A 20430-nucleotide genomic window follows, 5' to 3' on the forward strand; every position below is an offset into this window, starting at 1 on the left:
TTTTATATGGCTGCCCCTGTGCCAAGTGATTCACTGTAGATTACCTCATTTCATATAGGACAGGATATTTCCCGCTGGTGGGTATTTCTTCCTCAAATACTCCTGTGGTTAAGATCACTAATTGAGAATGTGGGTGGGAAGGGATTGGAGCAGTTCCTGGGGAGACATAAAGATGTGAGGTCATCCTTTGGACAAAGGGAGAGGGGGCTCAGAATAGAGTAGGACAGGGCAATATTCAGTGTTCACTTGAGGATAAGGATCATAAAGTTCAAGTGGAAACAGATGGTTCGTGAGATTTTTCTTCTAGCTATGTTCACATGATGAAGCAGAAGCACAGAAAAGGCAAAATTTATAGGGCAGGTTCTATGGAGAAATGAAAGAGCAAGAAGCTAAGAGTATTTTTAATAGAGTTTGAAAGTATGAATCATGTGATATCCGCTGGTAGGAGAAGGGTGAAGGCAGGAGAAGGTGGATGGAAAGAAAGGGGGCGGTTAATGAGCAAAGAGAGCCGGAAGGAGAGGAAGTGGCATTTGGAAATCCATGTCTTTGAAATCAGGATTTCATCATTGATGCAGTTTCTAGTGGTAACAAGGTCCAAGACAAGACAGCAGGAACATGTGTCTGAAGGGGACAGGCAGGAAAGGTTAATGGAGGAGGAGGGTGAAAATTGGCAGGCCAGAGCTCCAGGTGGGTTATCACTGTGAGCACTGGAGTCCTACTCTGAGGAGGATGGTTATTAAACTAGCAGCTGAAGGGGAGGTAGAGGGGACAAGCAAGAGGCTGACAGGTGGCAGCCAGGAGATGGGGAACAGGGTTATAAATCCAGCAGAGGGAGTCTCACAGGATAAGTGGTATTTGAAGGTAGATATGATGAGGCGAGGAGTCATGGTCTGCAAGTAGCAAGATGGTGCCCCACCAAACCTCCTTCTGGCTCTGAAGTCTGTGGAGTGTGGTTTAAAAATTTAAAAAATAAAATGTTTAAGAAATCTGAGTCTCCCCTTAACCATAATTCAGAGAAAGCAGTGTCCTCCTAGAGCATCCAGCTCCATCAAAACTAGGAAGTGAATCATCAGGGAGGTGAGGGGACCATTCCAGAAGACACTGAGGCTGTTAGGGAATTTGTGGACCAGAGACATAAATTTCTAAGAATCGCAGAGGAAGGATTTTGGAGCAGGAAGTCAGGTTGGATTAGATGGTGCACAGAGCAGCCAGAGCCATAGGATCTGGGTGACAATTTATGACCTGGGCAGCCTGAACTTCAGCAGGGGCCTCAGGTGAAAAGGTAACTGGGACTTATTCCTGAGGCAGCTGAACAATCGTAATGTTTCAGGGAGCCTAAGGAAGGAGCAGTCATTAGTTATAGCTTGGTGCTTATTTATTTATCATCCATGCTTATTTATGTCTCTTCTCCATCCCCTGGAGCAACAGAGCTGTCAGACAGACTTGGCTTTGTCTCAGTAAACAGGACCCAAGCAGAGTAGCTGGTTCTTCCAGGGAAACCACAGCTTGTAGGCGAGTTAAAGTGACAACCCAGGAGTACCACCATCATTAATGACAGTGCAAAATGAGTAGGTATCACCTGAGGAGGAATGATTTTTAAAATGAGCCACAGATATTAAGTAAGGGGATATTCTACACAAGAGAAGGCAGAAGTCGTGAAAAGGAACCAATGAGGAATATTTAGTATCAAAAATACTTTTCAATACTATTCAGCCATGAAAAGGAATAAATTGCTTATTGGGGCTTGCGTGGATGTTAAAGGCATTATGCTAGTTGAAAAAAAAAGGGTTACATGCTATTTGTATTTACAGAACATTCTAGAAATGAAAAATCTTAAAGATGGAGGATGTATAAGTGGTCATCAGAGGTTAGGGGAGGGAAAGGGGAGAGGGGGGGAATTCTTTTGTGGTGATACAATATATCAGTATATTAATTGTGTGTGTTCTACACATGTGATAAAATATCACAGAATTACAGTCAAAGACATTTTAATCATCCATACATGCAGTATCTGGTGAAATCCAAGTAAGTTCTGTAACTGTTAATTGTGTCAATTTCCCATTTTGATAATGCACTATAATTATATCAGCTGACACCACCAAAGGAAGTTGGGAGATGAGGTGGCATAAGGATCTCTGTGCACTCTTTCTGCCACTTCTTGTTAGTCTATCATTACTTCCAAACTGATTTTTCTTTCTTAAAGTGAGGGGAAAACAATAAGAACTATGTAAGACAAAAAAAAAAAAAGAGTGATAGCAATACGTTAATAAGAAATCATAGGGGAGGAAAAATACAGGAGGTAATGTTTAAAAAGTATGAGATCATATGTTTAGAATTAAAGATAAAAATGAAATATCTTAGGTTGAAAATGTTCATGTATTACCAAAATAGCTAATGAGTACTCACAACAGACATCATGACACTTAACGAACGTTAAAGACTATTCTGAAGTAAAGCTCCAGGTTATTGGGGAAGAACAGATCACTCCCAAAGAGCGAGAGTCCTGATGACATCACACCTCTCCATAGCAGCAACACCGGGCATATGCAACCATCGGGGAATATGCTTGCCGTTAACTATACCAACTCAAAGTACACCCAGCAGCAGCTGACCCAGCTTGAGAGAAAGAATGACCAGACAGAAGAGGAGAGAGATGGAGAATCTGAACGCAGTCAGCAAGCTCAGCCAGCAGAGCTGGGCAACAGAGAGATTAAGCATCAAGAGACTACATTCCTTAACCATAATGCAACAACAAAAAGCGATTACAAGCGAATAACTGAAAAATCACGTTTGGAAGCCAAATACATATTATTAAATAGCCAGCCTTTAGTTTAAAAATGACTGTTTCTATAGAAAATTTTCCATCAGATAGCTTTCTTCAAACAGGGCTCATGTTTATCAGTTTATTCTTGGATATTTTACGACTTCTGCTGTTACGTATGGGCCGTTTTTTCCATTACATTGGCTGGTCAGGTATTACTGGGGTATGGAAGGCTCTTCATTTCCATCTGTTCATCTTGAACCTCGCATTTCACTAAGCAGTCTCCTGATCTTAGCAGCACTGACAAGCGCTGACCCCAGGCGATGACAGTTTGCGCTCTTTCTTTCCAAGACTCGCCACACTCGTTTGTCCCTTGCTCCAGCTCTGACTTCTGCTTTCACTGTTGGCACATCTCATCTTATTCATGATTCCTGCTGGAAAACCTCTAATGTCTTTCTCCCTTGCAATGTAATGTGTCTGAATGATACTCTTTATCACATTAAGGAAATGTCTCCTCTGATTAAGAATCAGGAACGGGTGCCATCCTCAGCAGATGGCTTCCTTCTTTAAGATGCTGGCTGTCCCGCCTCTTTCCAACTGAAGTCACTTAGAAAAGCAGGTGGAATTTGAGGAGCAAATATTCAGTCCTCTTCCAGATAAGAACCTGGATTGGAAAACATCACTTCTGCTCACGTCTTGGTGTCCAAATATTAATCACATAGCCAATTCTAGCTGCAAGGGAGCCTACAGATTAACACTTTTTTTCTGGACAGCCTGTTCCTAGCTAAAGCAGTAATGCTACAGGGGAAAGGCAGAGTAAAGACTGGAACATAACAAGCTACACAACATAATCATGTGCTTTATTCCTTTAACTTGTGAATGTCCTAAAAATTCAATATATTTTCTGACTTTAAGTCATCCTCACAGCCAGGTCTGGTGCCACACCCTAATGACGTGAGAGGCTCAGGCAGGAGGAATCTCAAGTTTGAGGCTAGCCTCAGCAATTTAGCAAGGCCTTAAGCAATTTCGCAAGACCCTGTCTCAAAATAAACAATGAAAAGGGCTGGGGTTTGGCTCAATGGCTAAGCACCCCTGGGTTCAATTCTTCCCCCCCAAATAATCATCCTCATATTCCCAGAATAAAGCCCTTTTAGGAATGAAAATTGTTTTATTGGATTAAAACTTGTTTTATTGGAAACAGAATTATTGGATTCTGTTTGGGAGTGCTTTATTTAGGATTTTTGCATCTTTGTATAATAAAAATACATTTGTGGGTGCAAAAAGTAGCAATAACACTGTGTATACTTACATGGTACTTTGCAGGTTTTAAAATCATTTCACATACATTTTTTTGGCTTGAGAATATGTCATCATCAGAAGCTAACTAAAACACAGTTGATGTGAAGTGTGTAAACAGAAAATATCTACAAATAGAACTCTACAAGCTTTTTTTCTTTTTTTAACAATTGCCCAAATCCTAAAGAGCCATCAGTGAGACAGAAGAAAGTTCTGATTATGGGGGAGAGAAGGATGCAGGGGATGGAAGAAAGAGATTTGATCCCATGAACACAGGGAGCCACGTTCACATCCTCCAAGGTGCACAGGGAAGAACATCTAGCACTCTGCTGGTGTTCTGGACATTTTTCATTGTTTAAAAAACCTGGCTTGAATATACAAATAAAGGCTTTCTTGTCATTGAACATTCTTTGGCTTTGGATTCCTTAACTATGCTTACCAAATTAGATTATGGCAGCCGAACACTCTCGTGGGTGAAAGAAGCACTTCAAAACCCAAGATTCCCTTCTTGGCCTGGCACCCAGGTGATATGTGTCCTGTCCACACTTTCTCCCCTAGGACTGAGAGCTTTTACAGCACACACAGTAATTACATAACAGCAATTACCACTCAGAAGGATGAAGTACCTTTGGGAGACAAATAGATGGCAAGCTTGATGGAACTTTTTGAACAAAAAGAGGTGCTCAGATGTCACCGTAAATATAGAATTTCCCAAATAACTAGGACTCTTTTGTACATTTGAAAGGTACAAAATATGCTCTCAGTTAACTTCTCTCCCCTGAACTTTAGAGCCTCTGGTATGTCATAGATGCATACTACATAGCTACTGAGGGCAACATTATCCTTGAGATTTCTCTCCCCCACCCCACCTGGCCCTGGTTCACTCCTTTCCTGCTCACACACACCCACGGGTGCAAATACACTGCAGAAACTGGAACATTCTGCTGAATTCTCCCTGACTCTGTAGCTACATATTCTAAAATGAAGCAAAGGTCAGGAATTGAGAGCTCACATCAATGAACATGTCTCATTTGGGAAAATTAGTTCCTGGAGTAGATTTTTGCTCTGAAATGTATGCATCAGTCAGAATGGTAGCTCATCCAAAGCTACTTAACATGTACTGATTTTCTTTCTCTCTCTCTTCCTTTCTTTCTTTTGGAGCCCTAAATTCCTAAACTATTAATAAAATTCACACTTATTTCAATAATAACTTTTACCTTGCATGGTACACAGTCTAAAGAATACTACCCCTGAATCACATCTATTTTTACCATCATCAGGCTTGGGAATTAATTATGAATGTTAAAAATGAATAAGGTTGAAGTCCAGATGAACAGACGTGCCCTGCTGTCATCTGCAGTTTGTCTTTCCCAGTGGCTGGAAAATTCACAACATTGGTACAGACAACCCTAGAGATGTCACTAAGCCCTTGAGTTTAAAACAGATGCTTTAAATAGTTCATTATACTTTCCTCTACCGCAAGAGAAAATGTTTTCTCGGATCTCTGAGAATGGATCATAAGTAATTGAAAGCTTTGTGGAGATCCAGAAGTTGATTGCCAGTTTTTAGAGTGCTGAACTGGGGTTTCAAATATACCATCCAGTTCCAGAAACCAATTCTTAACTGTTAGACTCTGTGGTCTCTGAAGTGTAAGTACAAATGGGAAAATTCTAGAGTGGGAGCAGGGGAAGTGGTGAGGAGTGTTTGGGCCACCGGAGAGGAAATGAGTTGAAAGCTGTAAAACTGAAGGCCTGGTGCAGGTTCAGCAGGTCAGCCTCACAGGAAAAAGCCAAGTGTAAAATATGCCCGAATTAGAAGAATTAGGGTGGAAAGAAATCACATCCCAATGCTCCTGTTTTCCACCTATGCATGAGAATTCAGTAAACAGTGTGTTGCTATATTAGATAAATATTTGAATAGAATCTTGGGTGGAGGCAAACTTTTTTTTAATTTGTTCTTTTTAGATGTACATGACAGTATAGTGTATTTGGACATATCACACATACATGGAGTATAACTTTCCCTTCTTGTGGTTGTACACGATGTGGATTTTCACTGGTCGTTTGAACATAGGAAAGTTATGTCTGATTCATTCTGCTGTCTTTCCTATTTCATCCCTCTTCCCTTCCCTTCACTCCCCTTTATCTAATCCAGTGAACTTCTATCCCCCCCCCATTATTGTGTGCTAGCATCTGCATATCAGAGAGAACAGTCAGCCTTTGGTTTGGGGGGATTAGCTTATTTCACTTAGCTGAATAATCTCCAGTTCCATCCATTTACCAGCAAATTGGAGGCAAATTTTCTAAGTAGAATATCAAAATTGGAAGCCACTAAGCAATCTATTTATGAAATTTATTGAAAAATATAAAACTTTTGTGTACCATAATTAATCCCCAAACACCCATCCTCAAAATATAATTGAATTCTAGAGAGCCTTAAATAAACATGCCTAAAGAATATAAATAAGGAAATCAATGGAAAATTATGATCCTACTGTTGCTTAAATGTCTCTAAAATAAAGGCAGCACCAGGATGAACCAAGCCAGATTAGTGCAAGACACAAAGAAGATCATGTTTCTGTAAAGACAAAACCTGCCAGTAGCCTTAATCCCTCACCAAACCCCAGACCACACTCAGCCATTAGCCAAAGTAAACACTAAAGCAGAAGGAGCCGCAGAATCCTCAGTAAATTCTGCAAAGTTGGAATTCAAGCTGTGAGTTTGAGTCATTCTCGGAAACAATGTCCAAACCCAAACACTCTGTGGCTTTATGATTTTGCAATTGTACCAATGTAAAGTTCGTAGGAATTTTTTAGATATGTAATTGATGTAGCATGCAAGATACCTTTGTGTGCAGTTTTTTTTTTTTTTGGTAATGATATATTAAGTATTTCATAATCACAAATCAGTGGTTCTAACCTAGTTTGCTTTTAGAATGTTTGTTCAGCCTGAGTGAAATATCATCGTGGAATGTAGGTTTGAAAACCTGCATAAAGAACCAGATACAATGAAAGGCCTAAGTGGCTTCTAAGAGGCTTGCAACACCCTGAGCCAACATAGTCTGGTTTCATCTGCCTGGCTGACCTCAGCATGTGCATAGGCCAGCTTTTAGTAGGGTTTAATTTTGTCCTGAATTTGCAGCATTCTAATTGCATATTAGTTCCCTTTAATTTGTAGTCGCCTCAAGTAATGGATTGCCCCAAATGGAGTGGAGCTTACATCTTTCTGGTGGATTTAAATTAGGGTGATTCTTGGGAACCTATCTGGTAAAACTGACATTCTCTTCTATATATTATCTGCCACAATGACAGGTTGGGTTGGGTCCTTTGAATCTGGTGTCTTTTCCTGCTTAAATCCACCCTCCCACATAGAGATCCCAGAACTCCTCGCCAAAGAGCTGCCCCTTACACTGTCATGAAGCATGGGGACAATGACCCACATAACTCAGACTCAGTTACTTCAAATTGTCCAAATAATAGGAGCAATGTTGTAGGTGTATTGGATAAAAATGTTTTTAAAAAATTCGAGACTGTTTTTTTCTTTGCTTGGGATGAGGTTGCACAGCTGTGTCCAGTGAATTAGGTTAAAATAAGCAGAAAATCGCTATGAGCCAATATTTTATGTTGGCAGATCATATCAGAGGTCTTTAAGAAATTTGGGTTTGGGGTTGAGCAGGTACTCACAAAGGAAGAAAATTGCTTCGGGAACTTTTGTTTTGTTGTTTTGTTATGGTTTAGGTGTTGTTGTTTATTGTTGTTTTGGGTTGGGTTGGGTTGGTGCAAGGGCTGTACCACTGAGCGGCACCTACAGTCCCTGGAAACGGTACACGGAGATCTGTGCGTGGGTAATCCCAGCGTCTGTGCAGGGGAAAGGAACAGAGCACTCAGGATGGTGGCATAACACTGGACATGTCACCCTTTGCCATGGGGTGTAAAGTGCCCTTTGCCCTCCTCAGGAGATCTGGAGAGCGCATCACATAACTTTAAACCAGGCTGGAAGGAAAGGGTCCACCTGTACCAGACCCAGGGTCAACATCTCAGAGTGGAAAAGATGGCCTGATTATGGCCTCACTGGTACCAAATCATGATTTCAACTTAAATTCTTTTTTCGTGTGTACGACAGCCGCGTCTCTAGGTAGCTGAAGAAAGAGAATATGACTCAGTTTCCAGCTGTTAGGTGTTCCCAGCCCCGCCAAGAACGCTTAAAAGCAGTGTCCCCTTGGGTTTGCATGGTACTTCATCCAGATGTTTCCACCTCACCCCAACTGCTGCTTTCTTCCCCCTCTCTACCCAGGTGTCGAAGACATCGTGGCCATTATGATTCCTGAGCCAAAGGGGAAGGAGATCGTGAGCCTGCTGGAAAGGAACGTCACTGTGACCATGTACATCACCATTGGGACCCGGAACTTGCAGAAATATGTGAGCCGCACTTCGGTTGTGTTCGTCTCCATCTCCTTCATTGTCCTGATGATCATTTCCCTCGCATGGCTGGTCTTTTATTATATCCAGAGGTTTCGATATGCAAATGCCAGGGACAGGAACCAGGTGAGTAGCCCACATTTTTTTAAATAATAGTAACTTTCACAAATTCTTGCAAAAGCAATCGACATTACTGTATAAACTTTGAAAGATCACAGAAAAGTACCAAGACAAAAACAAAATTATATGTTATACCTCCACTCAGCATAAACATAATCCATATGTCCTATATCGTTTTCAGATATTTTTCAAAAAGACATATTTTGATGTTTTTCTGGTATTGTTATGTAAAATAGAGATAATTGTCTCAAATCCTGCTGCTCATTTTTTGGATAATAATTTAACTGGCCAGAGAATAAATGGTGAATGAGGTCATGAACAATGATATGTTAATAGGCAAATAACACATAGGCTTATGTATTTTAAAAAAATTATAACACATTTAACTCTGTACCCTTCTCTCTCATTTCATCTTGGAAATTATCTCAGAGGTGAATTTGTATTGACAGACCATGCTGCCTTCTCATTTCTGATGACTACATAGTGTTTCAAAGTCTGCATTTTTCACATTTATTTAGCCAGGTCCCATTAATAGACATTTTTTTCTCTTACCAAAAAAAAAAAATGTAAACATGATGCTAACCACATTTGTGAGTGTATTTATAAAGTAAATCCTAGAAGTTTAGTGATTAGACCAAGGGTTTGAGTAGCTCTAGCCAAGATTTGGATAAAGACCAAGATAATAGATTTTGTTTTCTATATCATCATATCACACAGTTGTCCCCGTTCAGATGATAAGTCATGTGGTTACCATATGTTTGAGTGAAGGAGAGGAATCAAGGATGCAATTAGGTCAACTCTTGGGGCATTGACTGGAAGGGAAAAGACAGAAGAAATTAAGATCCAGAGTGTCGGAGAGCCAAGAAACTGAGTTTGACAATGTTAAATTTAGAAGTCTACTGGATGTCGAAGCAGGGATTCCCGGTAGGATTTTCTTTTTCATTTTGCAGATCTGGGATGGAACCCAGGGCCTCACACATGCTAGGCAAGTGAGCTACCTCTGAGCTCCATCACCAACCCTGCCAGATAGGTTTTTTAATATACAGGCAGGAGAGAAGAAGGAGCAAGAGATGGGAACATGGGAGTCATCTGTCAATAGATGCCCTTCAAATTGTCAGGCAGGTGGAGCTCACCTGGAAGGGGTGTGTATACCAAGAGAAGAGGTCTGAAGCCAGAAGCTGAGATACTCAAATATGGCCTTACCTCCTCCCCAGTCTATCTCCATGGATTATATAATTCTACATATTTATTTGATTTTCTTCCTAGTTCTTACCACTATCCAAATGCTTCCTACCTGAAACCTCCTGGCTTCACACCTACCTTCTGAGGGCACAGAGGCTCACTGAGGGAGGAGGCTGGTTTGCAGAGACCTGGCACAGCCTGCCTCCATCAGATCCATGGCTCCCTGTTCAGCATACCTACCCTGAAGCACCCTCTGCACTCCCAATGCTTGTTCAGCCCATTCTCTTCTCTTGAGTCCAGCCTCCTTTGGGTGCTTGCTCTGTCAGATGACCTGGGGTATGACTGTTCCAGGCCCTCTACACAGAGCCCAGGAGATGGATGGCTCCTATTCCCCACTGCTGCACAAGCCCTGTGACAGCTGAGAGCCTGTGGAAGCATCTCATGTGGCTGACCATGCAGGTCTGTTTTGAACACACATAGGGCCTTTCAGAACCAGTTTCCTAATGTCATGTTCCAGCCCAGTGAAATCTCATCTCTGTCCAAGCCCACAGTACTCTGTTTCATAATCAGAAATAAAAAGGTGACACCCCCAGGCAGCAAAGGAGAGTCTGGAATATTATAAAGGTTGGGATTTCAGGAGCTAAGAACACTTAAAAGTGTGAAGGTTTGCATATAACTGTGGTTTTGGTGTAAAGTAGAATCAAACTCTTGCATAGGACAAGGTCATGGGCAAGAGGACAATGGGGTCTAGTAAGTGAGCAGGGCCCTGTGTAGTTAGGAATTCATCTGGCACTTAAGGGTGGGAACAGGAGCCAAGCAGGACAGAGCAAAGCAAGGCAGGGCAGGAGAGGAAGGCTGGGGAATGGTGCTGAGGGATGGGACTCATTGGGTCACACTTTCACCTGTCAAAGGAGCAGGGCATGAGTACAGCCTCCAGGATTATATGAGAAGAGAAGTTGGTTCCTTCTACTTTTAAGCTAAGGAAAGCCTCCATAATGATTATGGAAAACATTTTACTGGCCGGGCACAGTGGCACATGCTTATTATCCCAGCAGCTCGGGAGACTGAGGCAGGAGGATTGTGAGTTTAAAGCCACCTTCAGCAAAAGTGAGGCACTAAGGAACTCAGTGAGACCCTGTCTCTAAATAAAATGCCAAAAAATAGGGCTGGGGATGTGGCTCAGTGGTCGAGTGCCCTTGAGTTCAATCCCTGGAACCCTCCAAAAGAAGAAAACATTTTACTAGCCATTTAACCCATGTCCTGGTGACTTAAATACCATGACAGATCTCTCTTTCTCTCCTTACATATCCTCTGGATGTCCCTTGTGAGTGGTTTAAGGAAATATCCCACTGATGCACCAGTGTGGGCTTCTACAGTAAATAATCTGGAATGCTCTCAGGTGAGCCCTGAGAACCCACGTTCTCCAAATGGCTGTGGATGGGAAACAGAATTGAGAGGCAAAAGTCACCCACTTGTAATTCTGCTCTTGTTGAGAATGCTCACTGAAGTCTCAGGGTATAGATTTAGAACTTAAAGGGACAATGACTTTGATAAATCATTTTTAACAAGGACACATAACCAGGTTAGTGATTTCAAGTCAAAATGACTTCTATCAGATCAAGGCACCTCAATAGCATTGGGACACAGAGAAGACTTAGCCCATGAGGAGGCTTCTTGGAGGATGCCAGGGTTCGTGTTCATTCTACCCACCTAATGACCTACATCTAGCAACCTGTTCTTGAATTTGGAGGTATGTTATAGTGTGGATGTGAGGTGTCCCACAAAAATCTCCTGTATTAGTGCAAGAGTGTGAAAGGGTGCGTGTTCCCTATGGCCCCTTTTCCTTTCCTCTCTCTGCTTCTTGACGCCATCACAAGCTGAGCACCTCCCCTCCTCTGAGATCTTCCCTTATGATGCGCCGCCTCACCTTGGACACGGAGCAATGGAGTTGGCCATCCGTGGACTGAGACCACTGAAACCATAAGCCCCCAGTAAACTTTTCCTCCTCTAAGTTATCGTTGGGTGTTTTGGTCACAGTGATGCAAAAGCTGACTGAAGAAAGGGAGGCCGGATTCTCAGCAGATTCCCTGATCCTGAACACCAGAGTATACTACAATCCCAGATGCATACCAGGAAGTTGATGAGGCATGCACATCTCTTTCCCCGAATGTCTTATTCCTCCTGCCCTTCACTTATTCCTGTCCTGCTTATGAAAACCCTACAGAATGGCAAAGTGAAGCCAGCAAGCAGTGTTCCTCCGTGGCCATAAAAGCCTATCTTCTGTTTTTCATGCCAGGGATCGAACCCAGGGAGCTTAACTACTGAGCCTCATCCCCAGCCCTTTTTTATATTTTATTTACAATCAGGATCTCACTAAGTTGCTGAGGCTAGCTTTGAACTCGTGATTCCTGCCTCAGCCTACAAGCCACTGGGATTACTGGAGTGCACCACTATGCCCAGCTAAGCCTCTCTTCTTACCATGATCTAGAATATTGTCTCACTATCATCTCAGACACAAGGACTTAGTCTGTGCCATGAAAACCACACAACTCCCAAACATGGTAGCTATTTCAAATTCAGGCGTATTATTAGATCAACTAAGTGGGGCTCTTTTTTGATTTTCCTAGACAATATTGCCTTTGAAGGTGATCCAAGGAAACCAGACCTGTTTTGATCTGTTTTTTTGTTTTTTGTTTTTAATGTGAGGCCTGGTAATGATATGGAGCAAAGTTTTCTTGGAGGATTTCTCTCTCCCAGGGGGACACCTTTGCATGGCTCATGTCCCTGTGATCTCTTTTGCACATATTGGTGAAGTTACCTTGGAACAAAAGAAGTGATGGAATTTAAAACAAACTAAAAATTCACAGGAAAAGAGAAAGAAAAGGAATATGCCAAGTATCAACCACCAAGGGAGATTTGAGGCAGAGAAGCATCTCCTAAAGAATAAAAACTAAAATTATCCTTGAGAGTGCTCTAGAAGAACGTGCCAAGCCCTCAGGGGGAAGGACACATGCTGAATCCCGGAAGCATTTAGTGAGCCTTCTCCTCTGCTACAGCTCACACAGAAGAGGCTTAACCTCACATTGGGAGCACACTTGACAGCTCCAAGCCATCGTTCTGTGAGACCATCATAGCCATTGATCATCTAGTTCTATGTCATGGAAACTGATGAGACTTCGGTCACCTTAGCCAGTCCTGGAGGATCGTTGTTATGTAGGAGAGCTATGAGGAAAAGGTCTGTGTCACATGACCACATGAACTCCAAGATGACCAGGACCCAATCCATTTTGGTTTTTTTTTTTTTTTTTTGATAGTGGCCTCCCTTCACCTAGAATATAAGAACATTTCATTGTTTTTCCCCTTGGTGATGGTGATGATGATGGTTAACATAAGCATAAAATACAGTTGTTGGGGCAAATATGACACCAAGTCATCCCATCATATGAGATGGGGGAGGGTCAGCTCAGTTTTGATGCCGTCCTATGGATGAAAAGGTGCGGTGAATCCCCTCCCCCATCATAGGGCCTGTGTGACACTGATAGGAGCATCACCAGTTTCATGAATGAAAAGTTTAATGTGATGTGGGAACCTTCGAAACTGGTGACCCAAGACCCAAAGGAAATTGTTTTTTTTTTTTTTTCATTCCTCCATACAATGAAGAATGAGCAGCCATGGAGAAAGATGGCTGAACAAAAGGCCGGAATGCACAGTGGAGCGGTCAGTGGGGAGTGTTCAGATCCTCTGTGGATCTTCTGTGCACACTCCTTCCTCCCAGGTATAGGACAGGACACTCTGGAGTGAGGGCCTTCAAGGGAAACTGAGAGTGGCACCCCACCACCCCAGGTTTCATGGCTTCCTTCAGGAGAGGGTTCTAGCTTCTATGACTCACCTTGGAGATGGAAATCTGTTTTCTTCCACTCATTTCTAGAAATTGGAGGGCAGGAGGACAGAAAGAGACTTTGTCCTGAGGCTGCTTCTGGGGCCTCCAGTTTCCTTTAGTTCAAGGTACTGAGCAAGCCACTGGGGTATCATTTTCAGAGTCCCAGAACTGTATTTTGGTTCCGGATTTTTTTTTTTTAAATAACCTTCATTGAATTTCTAACAGAGCAGATGAAGAGGAAACTGTCTTCCTTTTTAGTTTCTTAAACATTTGGAAGATCACTAATTTATGTGTCTTGAGTTGAACTGGGGTTTGTCATTGTTTTTCATCCTCACTGGTACTTATGGAGGACTTTTTCTGTTAATGTGTGATTCTGCTTTTGTTTTCCATAAAGCATTTTATCTTCACCATTGTCGAGAAACCAATAACCTTGGAAAATATTTTCTTGTACCTGATTAGATCAAATTAATAGCTACATCTGGTTACCAAGATGCCTAGTCCTGACCATTGTTAGTAAAAAGTGTGATTTGGATTTGGTTGGGTTGGAGAACAACCATACATCCCCATCCAAAACAAAGCGCTGACCCAAACCTTTAGCGGTCCCTCATTCCCCTGAGGTGGTCCCTAACTCTTCCATTCTGCATTTCTGAAAATCACAAAGGAAAGCTTCTGTTTATGACTGACTTCAGGTTTTATGTCTAGATTCTCTGCTTGGGCCCTGGGCAAGACTCAGTTTGAGCAGGGCCTGTCGTTTTCTTCCTCCTTTATTCTTGGCACAGTTAAAAAAAATCCCCCAAAAGAAGAGGTCAACAACAAAAGCAACAACTACTTTATCTGGGTCGTTTCATTAAGAATATTTATGTTTGCATTTATTATCTCTTTAATCTGCATTTTGGAAATCCAACACTAGTGTGAAAATTGTTGGAAGTAGAACTTTCTTTTAAATGTTCAAAACTTGTTTTAAATGTTGAAAGTGGGACTTTTTTCCTACATATAATTTTAATGTCACTTAGGAAGAATTGAGACATACTGACAATATTTGGCTACATGCAAATGCATGTGGCATTTTTGAAAACTTTATGGGGCTTCTCCTCTAATTTTGCTATTCCAGAACGCTTTCAAAAAATAAATAAATAAACAATGCTACCTAGCCCCATGATCATGTATTTCTCAGAAGCTGATTTTCTTGCAGCTGGGTATTCCCCCAGCGACAGGACAAACATTTATAGCCTCCATGAGTCTGGAGAATTCCATCTTTCTGCTCCTCAAAGGAGGCAAATGCGTGCCATCTACCCATAACCTATGGAATGAGGCTTGATTCCAGGACCTTCAAGGAGCATGAAAGGGAAAAGACACCGTTGTACCCTTTTTTACAATGGTTAAGGAAAATATGTCTTCCTGCCTTTGTGAATCATGTGATTTTTTTCAGGACTCCCAAAGAGAAACACCTTGTAGAAACATTGAAGAGAACCTCATGACTTTCTCTTTTGCGCTAGTCTCTAAGTCTTAGCTCTACTGACTTGGGAAGCCTGTCTCCTAAAGGACTTTATTCTTCATTAAGCACCTTAACCTCTCTTGGACTCAGTCATACAAATGCCACTAATGGAATTCATCTTTCTAATTCCACAACCATTAACTTCCCTGTTAGCCATAAGCCTTGATACATTAATTTTAGCTTACTCTACATTTCCGGAATGGACTTACCTCTTTGGGTGGTAGTGGTGATTCCTCTCCTTCCTCTTCCTCCCATTCCTTGAAATTAAATTATGTGTTCACATTTAAGAAGCCATCTTTCATTTGCTAAAGAATTGTTCTAAATGAAAATTAAATTTTGAAAACATCATTTCTAGTTCACCTGCTTTAAACATACTTTGGCTTCAGTTGAGTATAAATCTATGACCCTGTTTGAAAACACTGTTTTTTGCTTAATTACTCTGCTCATCCTTTGAAAACAAAAACAATTTAAGTAATTGAATTGGGTACAAACATTATAGAATACCAATTAAACAGTTGCAAAAATATCTGAGTTCTTGGCTTAAAAGCGATCAACATTTGTTTACTTAGGGCCCAGATTTCTTGGTGTTAATGTAGTATTCTGTAGGTTTGTGACATTTTCTCCCAGTGACCAGGAACACTTTCTCAGTGCTTTTCATCCACGGCCCAGATTGCAATAGTTGGCACCTACTAGTTGAGACAAGCTGGGTTTGCTGGGGCTAGAAATTCAGCTTTGCTTATGTACAACTCAAATCACTATAGTTTATCTGTAAATTTTTTCATGAACTGGCTAAATTTCTCAGGTTGTTTTCCATGCTTAAAAAAAACCTATTGGCTTAATATTTTATTCAATCATATTTTATGGAATTTCTACTAGATGATAAGCTACAGAGGACAAAAATGTCTGCATTATTTTTCCCCACTACCAATTTTCTAAAACCCAAACCTGTGCTTGGCACAGAATAAAAGATCAAAAATACATGTTAAATAATCAAGTGCTGCTGATTGAAGGCAGCTTTATTCTATGAGCTGGGGACATGGTAAAAAGCAAGAATATACACAGAGCTCCTGTTGAAGAGCTTACTTGAGGGAAATATAACAGAGATTGATCATAAAAACAAATATCAAATACCCAATGTGACAGTACTGCAAAGCAGAGGTGTGTCGAAAATGTGCAATGAGGGTCTAGAGTAGAGGGATCTTGCTGGGGGATCCCTGAAGAATGACCTAAGATGTAAGGATGACTAAGTAGTAACCAGAGGATAAGGAGAAGAATAGGCCACGTGTTTACTTTCCCCTCAGTTACTTTCTCTCTCTCTCACTCTCATGTCTACCTTTAGTAATTATCATTGCAGACTCTTCCTAAGTTTTCCAGCTACCTTAGTGTGCTGGCTACTCATGGACTTTTGCGTAAATCTCAAGTGTGTCTAGCCCTCCTTTTAGGAAACAGCCAAAACTTTGTCTTCCATTAAAAATGCCAGTGTTATTTTAGAAACCAAGGATGAAAATCAAAGAGAAACTGAATTAAAAAGAACATCACCTTTTCTGCTTATTCACTTTGCTGTGTGCTAAGGAAGTGCCTTATGATATGTACTTTAAATAGACTTTAATTGGTTGGTCATTAGGTTGGATGGTTCGTTGCTTGGATGGATGGGTGGGTGGGTGAACGGGCGGATGGATGACTGATTAACTGGCCAGCTGGATGTTGGTTGATTGGCTAACTAATTGGATGATTAGCTGACTAGAAGTCAGATGTTTTTTGGTTGGCTAACTGGCTGGTTGATTGATTGGATGGTTGTTTAGTGAATAAAAGTGAATGAAGGTGGTAGATTAGCTGTGATGTTAAAGTCAGACCCGATTTTATTCAGTTTCAAACTTTCTCTGTCTCTAAAATATTGAAAAATTTGCCCACGCTCTGTAAGTCTTCATTCTTTATTAAAAAAAAAAAAAGTTCTTTTCTTACAGGCTATAGTAAGGATTAAGGCAACATTACTTATAAAGTTTTAGCAAAGTACCTAGGATATACTAAGCATTCACCAATATCGGTTCACTGTTTTTAAGAGAAGAAGTGGCCTAGGACGTAGCTCAGTGGCAGAGGGCTTACCCTGCAAGCATAAAGCCCTGGGTTCAATCCCCAAAACCACAAAAAATAAATAAGAGAGAAAGAAAGAAGTTTGAGTGTTTAAACGATGACATTGTTAATTTTAATCATTCAAATATGTTTCACTGCTACAAATATTCATATATTATAAAGCAGAAGTACATATACCCAAGATGGATTGAAAGCATGTAGAAAACTAATGGCACACTAACTAGCGATTTTCTTCCTTGACAGATTAAAATTGAATTCTCCTCCCCCACTCTTCCATTGCCCTCTTATTACATTATTACAGGGCTCATTAGGAAAGTAATTACTCTGTTAAAAAAAGGGGGGCTTGGGAGCTGGGGTTGTGGCTCAGTGGCAGAGTGCTTGCCTAGCATGTGTAAGGCACTGGGTTTGATTCTCAGCACCACATATAAATAAATGAATAAAATAAAAGTCCAAATCAAGGTCTAAAAAAATATTTAAAAATAAAAAAATTTTAAAGGGGCATAATACATTCTTTCTTCACATGGATGGTAGTGGTTTACCCAGATCTTTGCTTTGTAATTATTTGCTAACCTGAACATTGTTTTTTTATGTATTTTTAATATATACTCTCACACCCATACATAAGGGAAGTAAAATTGACATGAAAATTTGACGGAATAGGATCAAACAGATTGAATTTAAACCTAGGTTAGGTCTGCATGAGCAAATGGAAGGGAATATTAAACAGTATCCCTGATAGTAAAAAATAGGAGATGAAGTTTATTCTAAACTCTCTAGATTGTCTCTGTGTTACAGACTGAGTAGTTTAGGGTGGCAAATACTGAATACTTTTTGTCTTGCAAACTGCACTGAAGTTACTCAAGAGCAGGCTCTTCCTGCATCATTTGCTTTGTGTCTAACACAAGGTGGAACCAGATTCTCTTTCACAGACCTGGTCAGCACAGCCTCTCTGCACAGATGCCACTGTGCCATCTCTTCCAGCCATCATTGTTAACATTCATGCCAGGTGTGCATGATTTCAGAGACAGCGGTCCTGATTTATTAAATGCCATCATAAATAAAGTCAAGAATTACACATCTCCATTACTAACAAGTAGCTTTTGGTGTTTTCAGCGCCGACTGGGAGATGCAGCAAAGAAAGCCATCAGCAAGCTCCAGGTCAGGACCATCAAGAAGGGTGACAAGGTAACAGCCTCTTTTCTTTTTGGTGGGGAACTATTCAAAGCAGTTGCTCTCCTTTGGTTTTCTGACAGAGTAGAAGAGAGTGAAGGATGGAAAAGGGAAATACGTGCTTAAAGTCGTCCTGTAAGCATCTGATACGTGCCCTTTTTTTAGTCTGAAGGATAGATGTGCTATTAGTATTATATGCTATTAAATATTATTTAAAGCAGTTTATGAAATGCATTCAGTAGGACAAAAAAACCCATTTGCTACAGAATATGAGAAATGGAAAAGTAAGTGTATAAGAAAATGGATAAAGCCAGGATGACATTACTGCACAAATGCATTACCTGAAACAGGTAATGGAAATGGATACTAAATAAGGTCGGGGCTTTCCAGCAACCAGTGCAAAGAAGGAAACAAAATTCAATATTCAAATGATATTTGACTGCAGTGTCCCACAAGATAAAAAAAACAAAAGAGTTATTCCCAGTATTTTGACCTGAAAAAGTTTGTCCAGTAATCCTCGCAGGGAAGATAAAGCTATGTGCAGAGCTCTGTTCTACACTCATGTCTAGAGTCTAAACACAAAAAGTATATCAGTTCCTATGAAATTTAGTATTCAGGACACCCCAATATCATTGTAACAGTCTCCTTCACTGTAGAATCATGGAATAAAGCCAGAAGCAATCATAGCATCATAAGAAAGGACAGGAAAAAGTACAGTCCAGGCTTGCAGGCCTTTAAAGTTCTCTTTGATCTCCCAGGAGATGTTTAGATCAATGGATTACAACACAGTTCGAAGGACTGGGGCTCCTTGGAGCATTGTAAGGGATCCACAATTCCACATGTGTAGCAGCTATTGACTGTAGTCTGAAGGATTGATGTGCTATTACTATTATATGCTATTACTTTTTAACTCTCTGAAAACACTATTGGGTGCATTAAGATAAATTCTTTCAAAAGCATTCCTAAATTTGAAGTCCATTTTGATCATTCCTTTTTCCTCTTCAATCAGAGAATAATAAAAGTCCAAGGGCTATGACATAGTAATAAATTTTTGAGGTATTAAAAGAAATTTATGTACTTGAAAAAAATTAAAAACATTCTTTTGTGTTTCTGTTTAGTTTATGTATTAGATTACAGAGGAATAGGTGGATTAAATATCATTCAGATAGTTCTCCATAAATGTTATTTGTTATCCTCAAGATTCTGATATGTCACCTCTCCTTGTAATTGATAGCATTATTAGTAAAAGTACATGAGGAAATGGTTTTCCTCACTAAAGCACTTGCAGTGGCACCTCGAAATACAAAGTGGGGTTGGAAAGAATGCCAACTACACCGATAGCCAGTAAATTATTGATGAAGAAAACTAGCAAAGGCTGTTGAAAGCCTGGCTCCAGACAAGCTGTCCTTTGGTTTATTTGGTATTTACTCACGAAGCCAGGAGGGTGGTCTCATCTGCACTGCTCCTGTTGCAGGAAACAGAGCCGGATTTTGACAACTGTGCAGTTTGTATTGAAGGATACAAGCCCAACGACGTGGTCAGGATCCTGCCCTGCCGGTGAGTGACTGGCTGCCTGCCCTGGATGGCTGGTGTGTGGAGAGTGCCTGCTGGCCACCCTGGCTTGGACCTGCCGGCCTTGCTGGGCAATGTCATGGGCCTCCGTGTTGCCAGCTGCATGTGGCAAGCATGCCTTCTTTTCTGGTAACCTTAGTCCTTATAAAGGCTTTGGCTTACTGGGCACAGTGGCACATACCTGTAATACCAGCAGGTTGGGAGACTGAGGCAGGAGGATTGTGAGTTCAAAGCCAGACTTACCAAAAGCAAGGTGTTAAGCAACTCAGTGAGAACCTGTCTCTAAACTAAAATATTTTTTTAAAGGACTGGGTATGTGACCCAGTGGTTAAGGCCCCCTGGGTTCAATCCTCAGTACAATCAATCAATCAATCAGTCAATCAATCAATAAAGGCTTTGGTTCATGGAATTATATATATTTTCCTGATCCCCTTTGCATCAAAAGG

General features: G+C 40.9%; 1 protein-coding gene across 1 annotated transcript in view; it reads left to right on the forward strand.

Moving 5' to 3' along the window:
• The window catches only part of Rnf150 (ring finger protein 150), a 215053-nt gene that overhangs the window by 122716 nt on the left and 71907 nt on the right, over positions 1-20430 (forward strand). The window contains exons 2-4 of the mRNA XM_027926708.2: positions 8350-8600; positions 18356-18427; positions 19887-19969. Coding sequence (XP_027782509.1) covers positions 8350-8600; positions 18356-18427; positions 19887-19969 — 406 coding nt within the window. The remainder of the gene's footprint in view (positions 1-8349; positions 8601-18355; positions 18428-19886; positions 19970-20430) is intronic.

This window comes from Marmota flaviventris, chromosome 7 (genome assembly GCF_047511675.1).
Source record: "Marmota flaviventris isolate mMarFla1 chromosome 7, mMarFla1.hap1, whole genome shotgun sequence".
NCBI classification, from domain to species: Eukaryota; Metazoa; Chordata; class Mammalia; order Rodentia; family Sciuridae; genus Marmota; species Marmota flaviventris.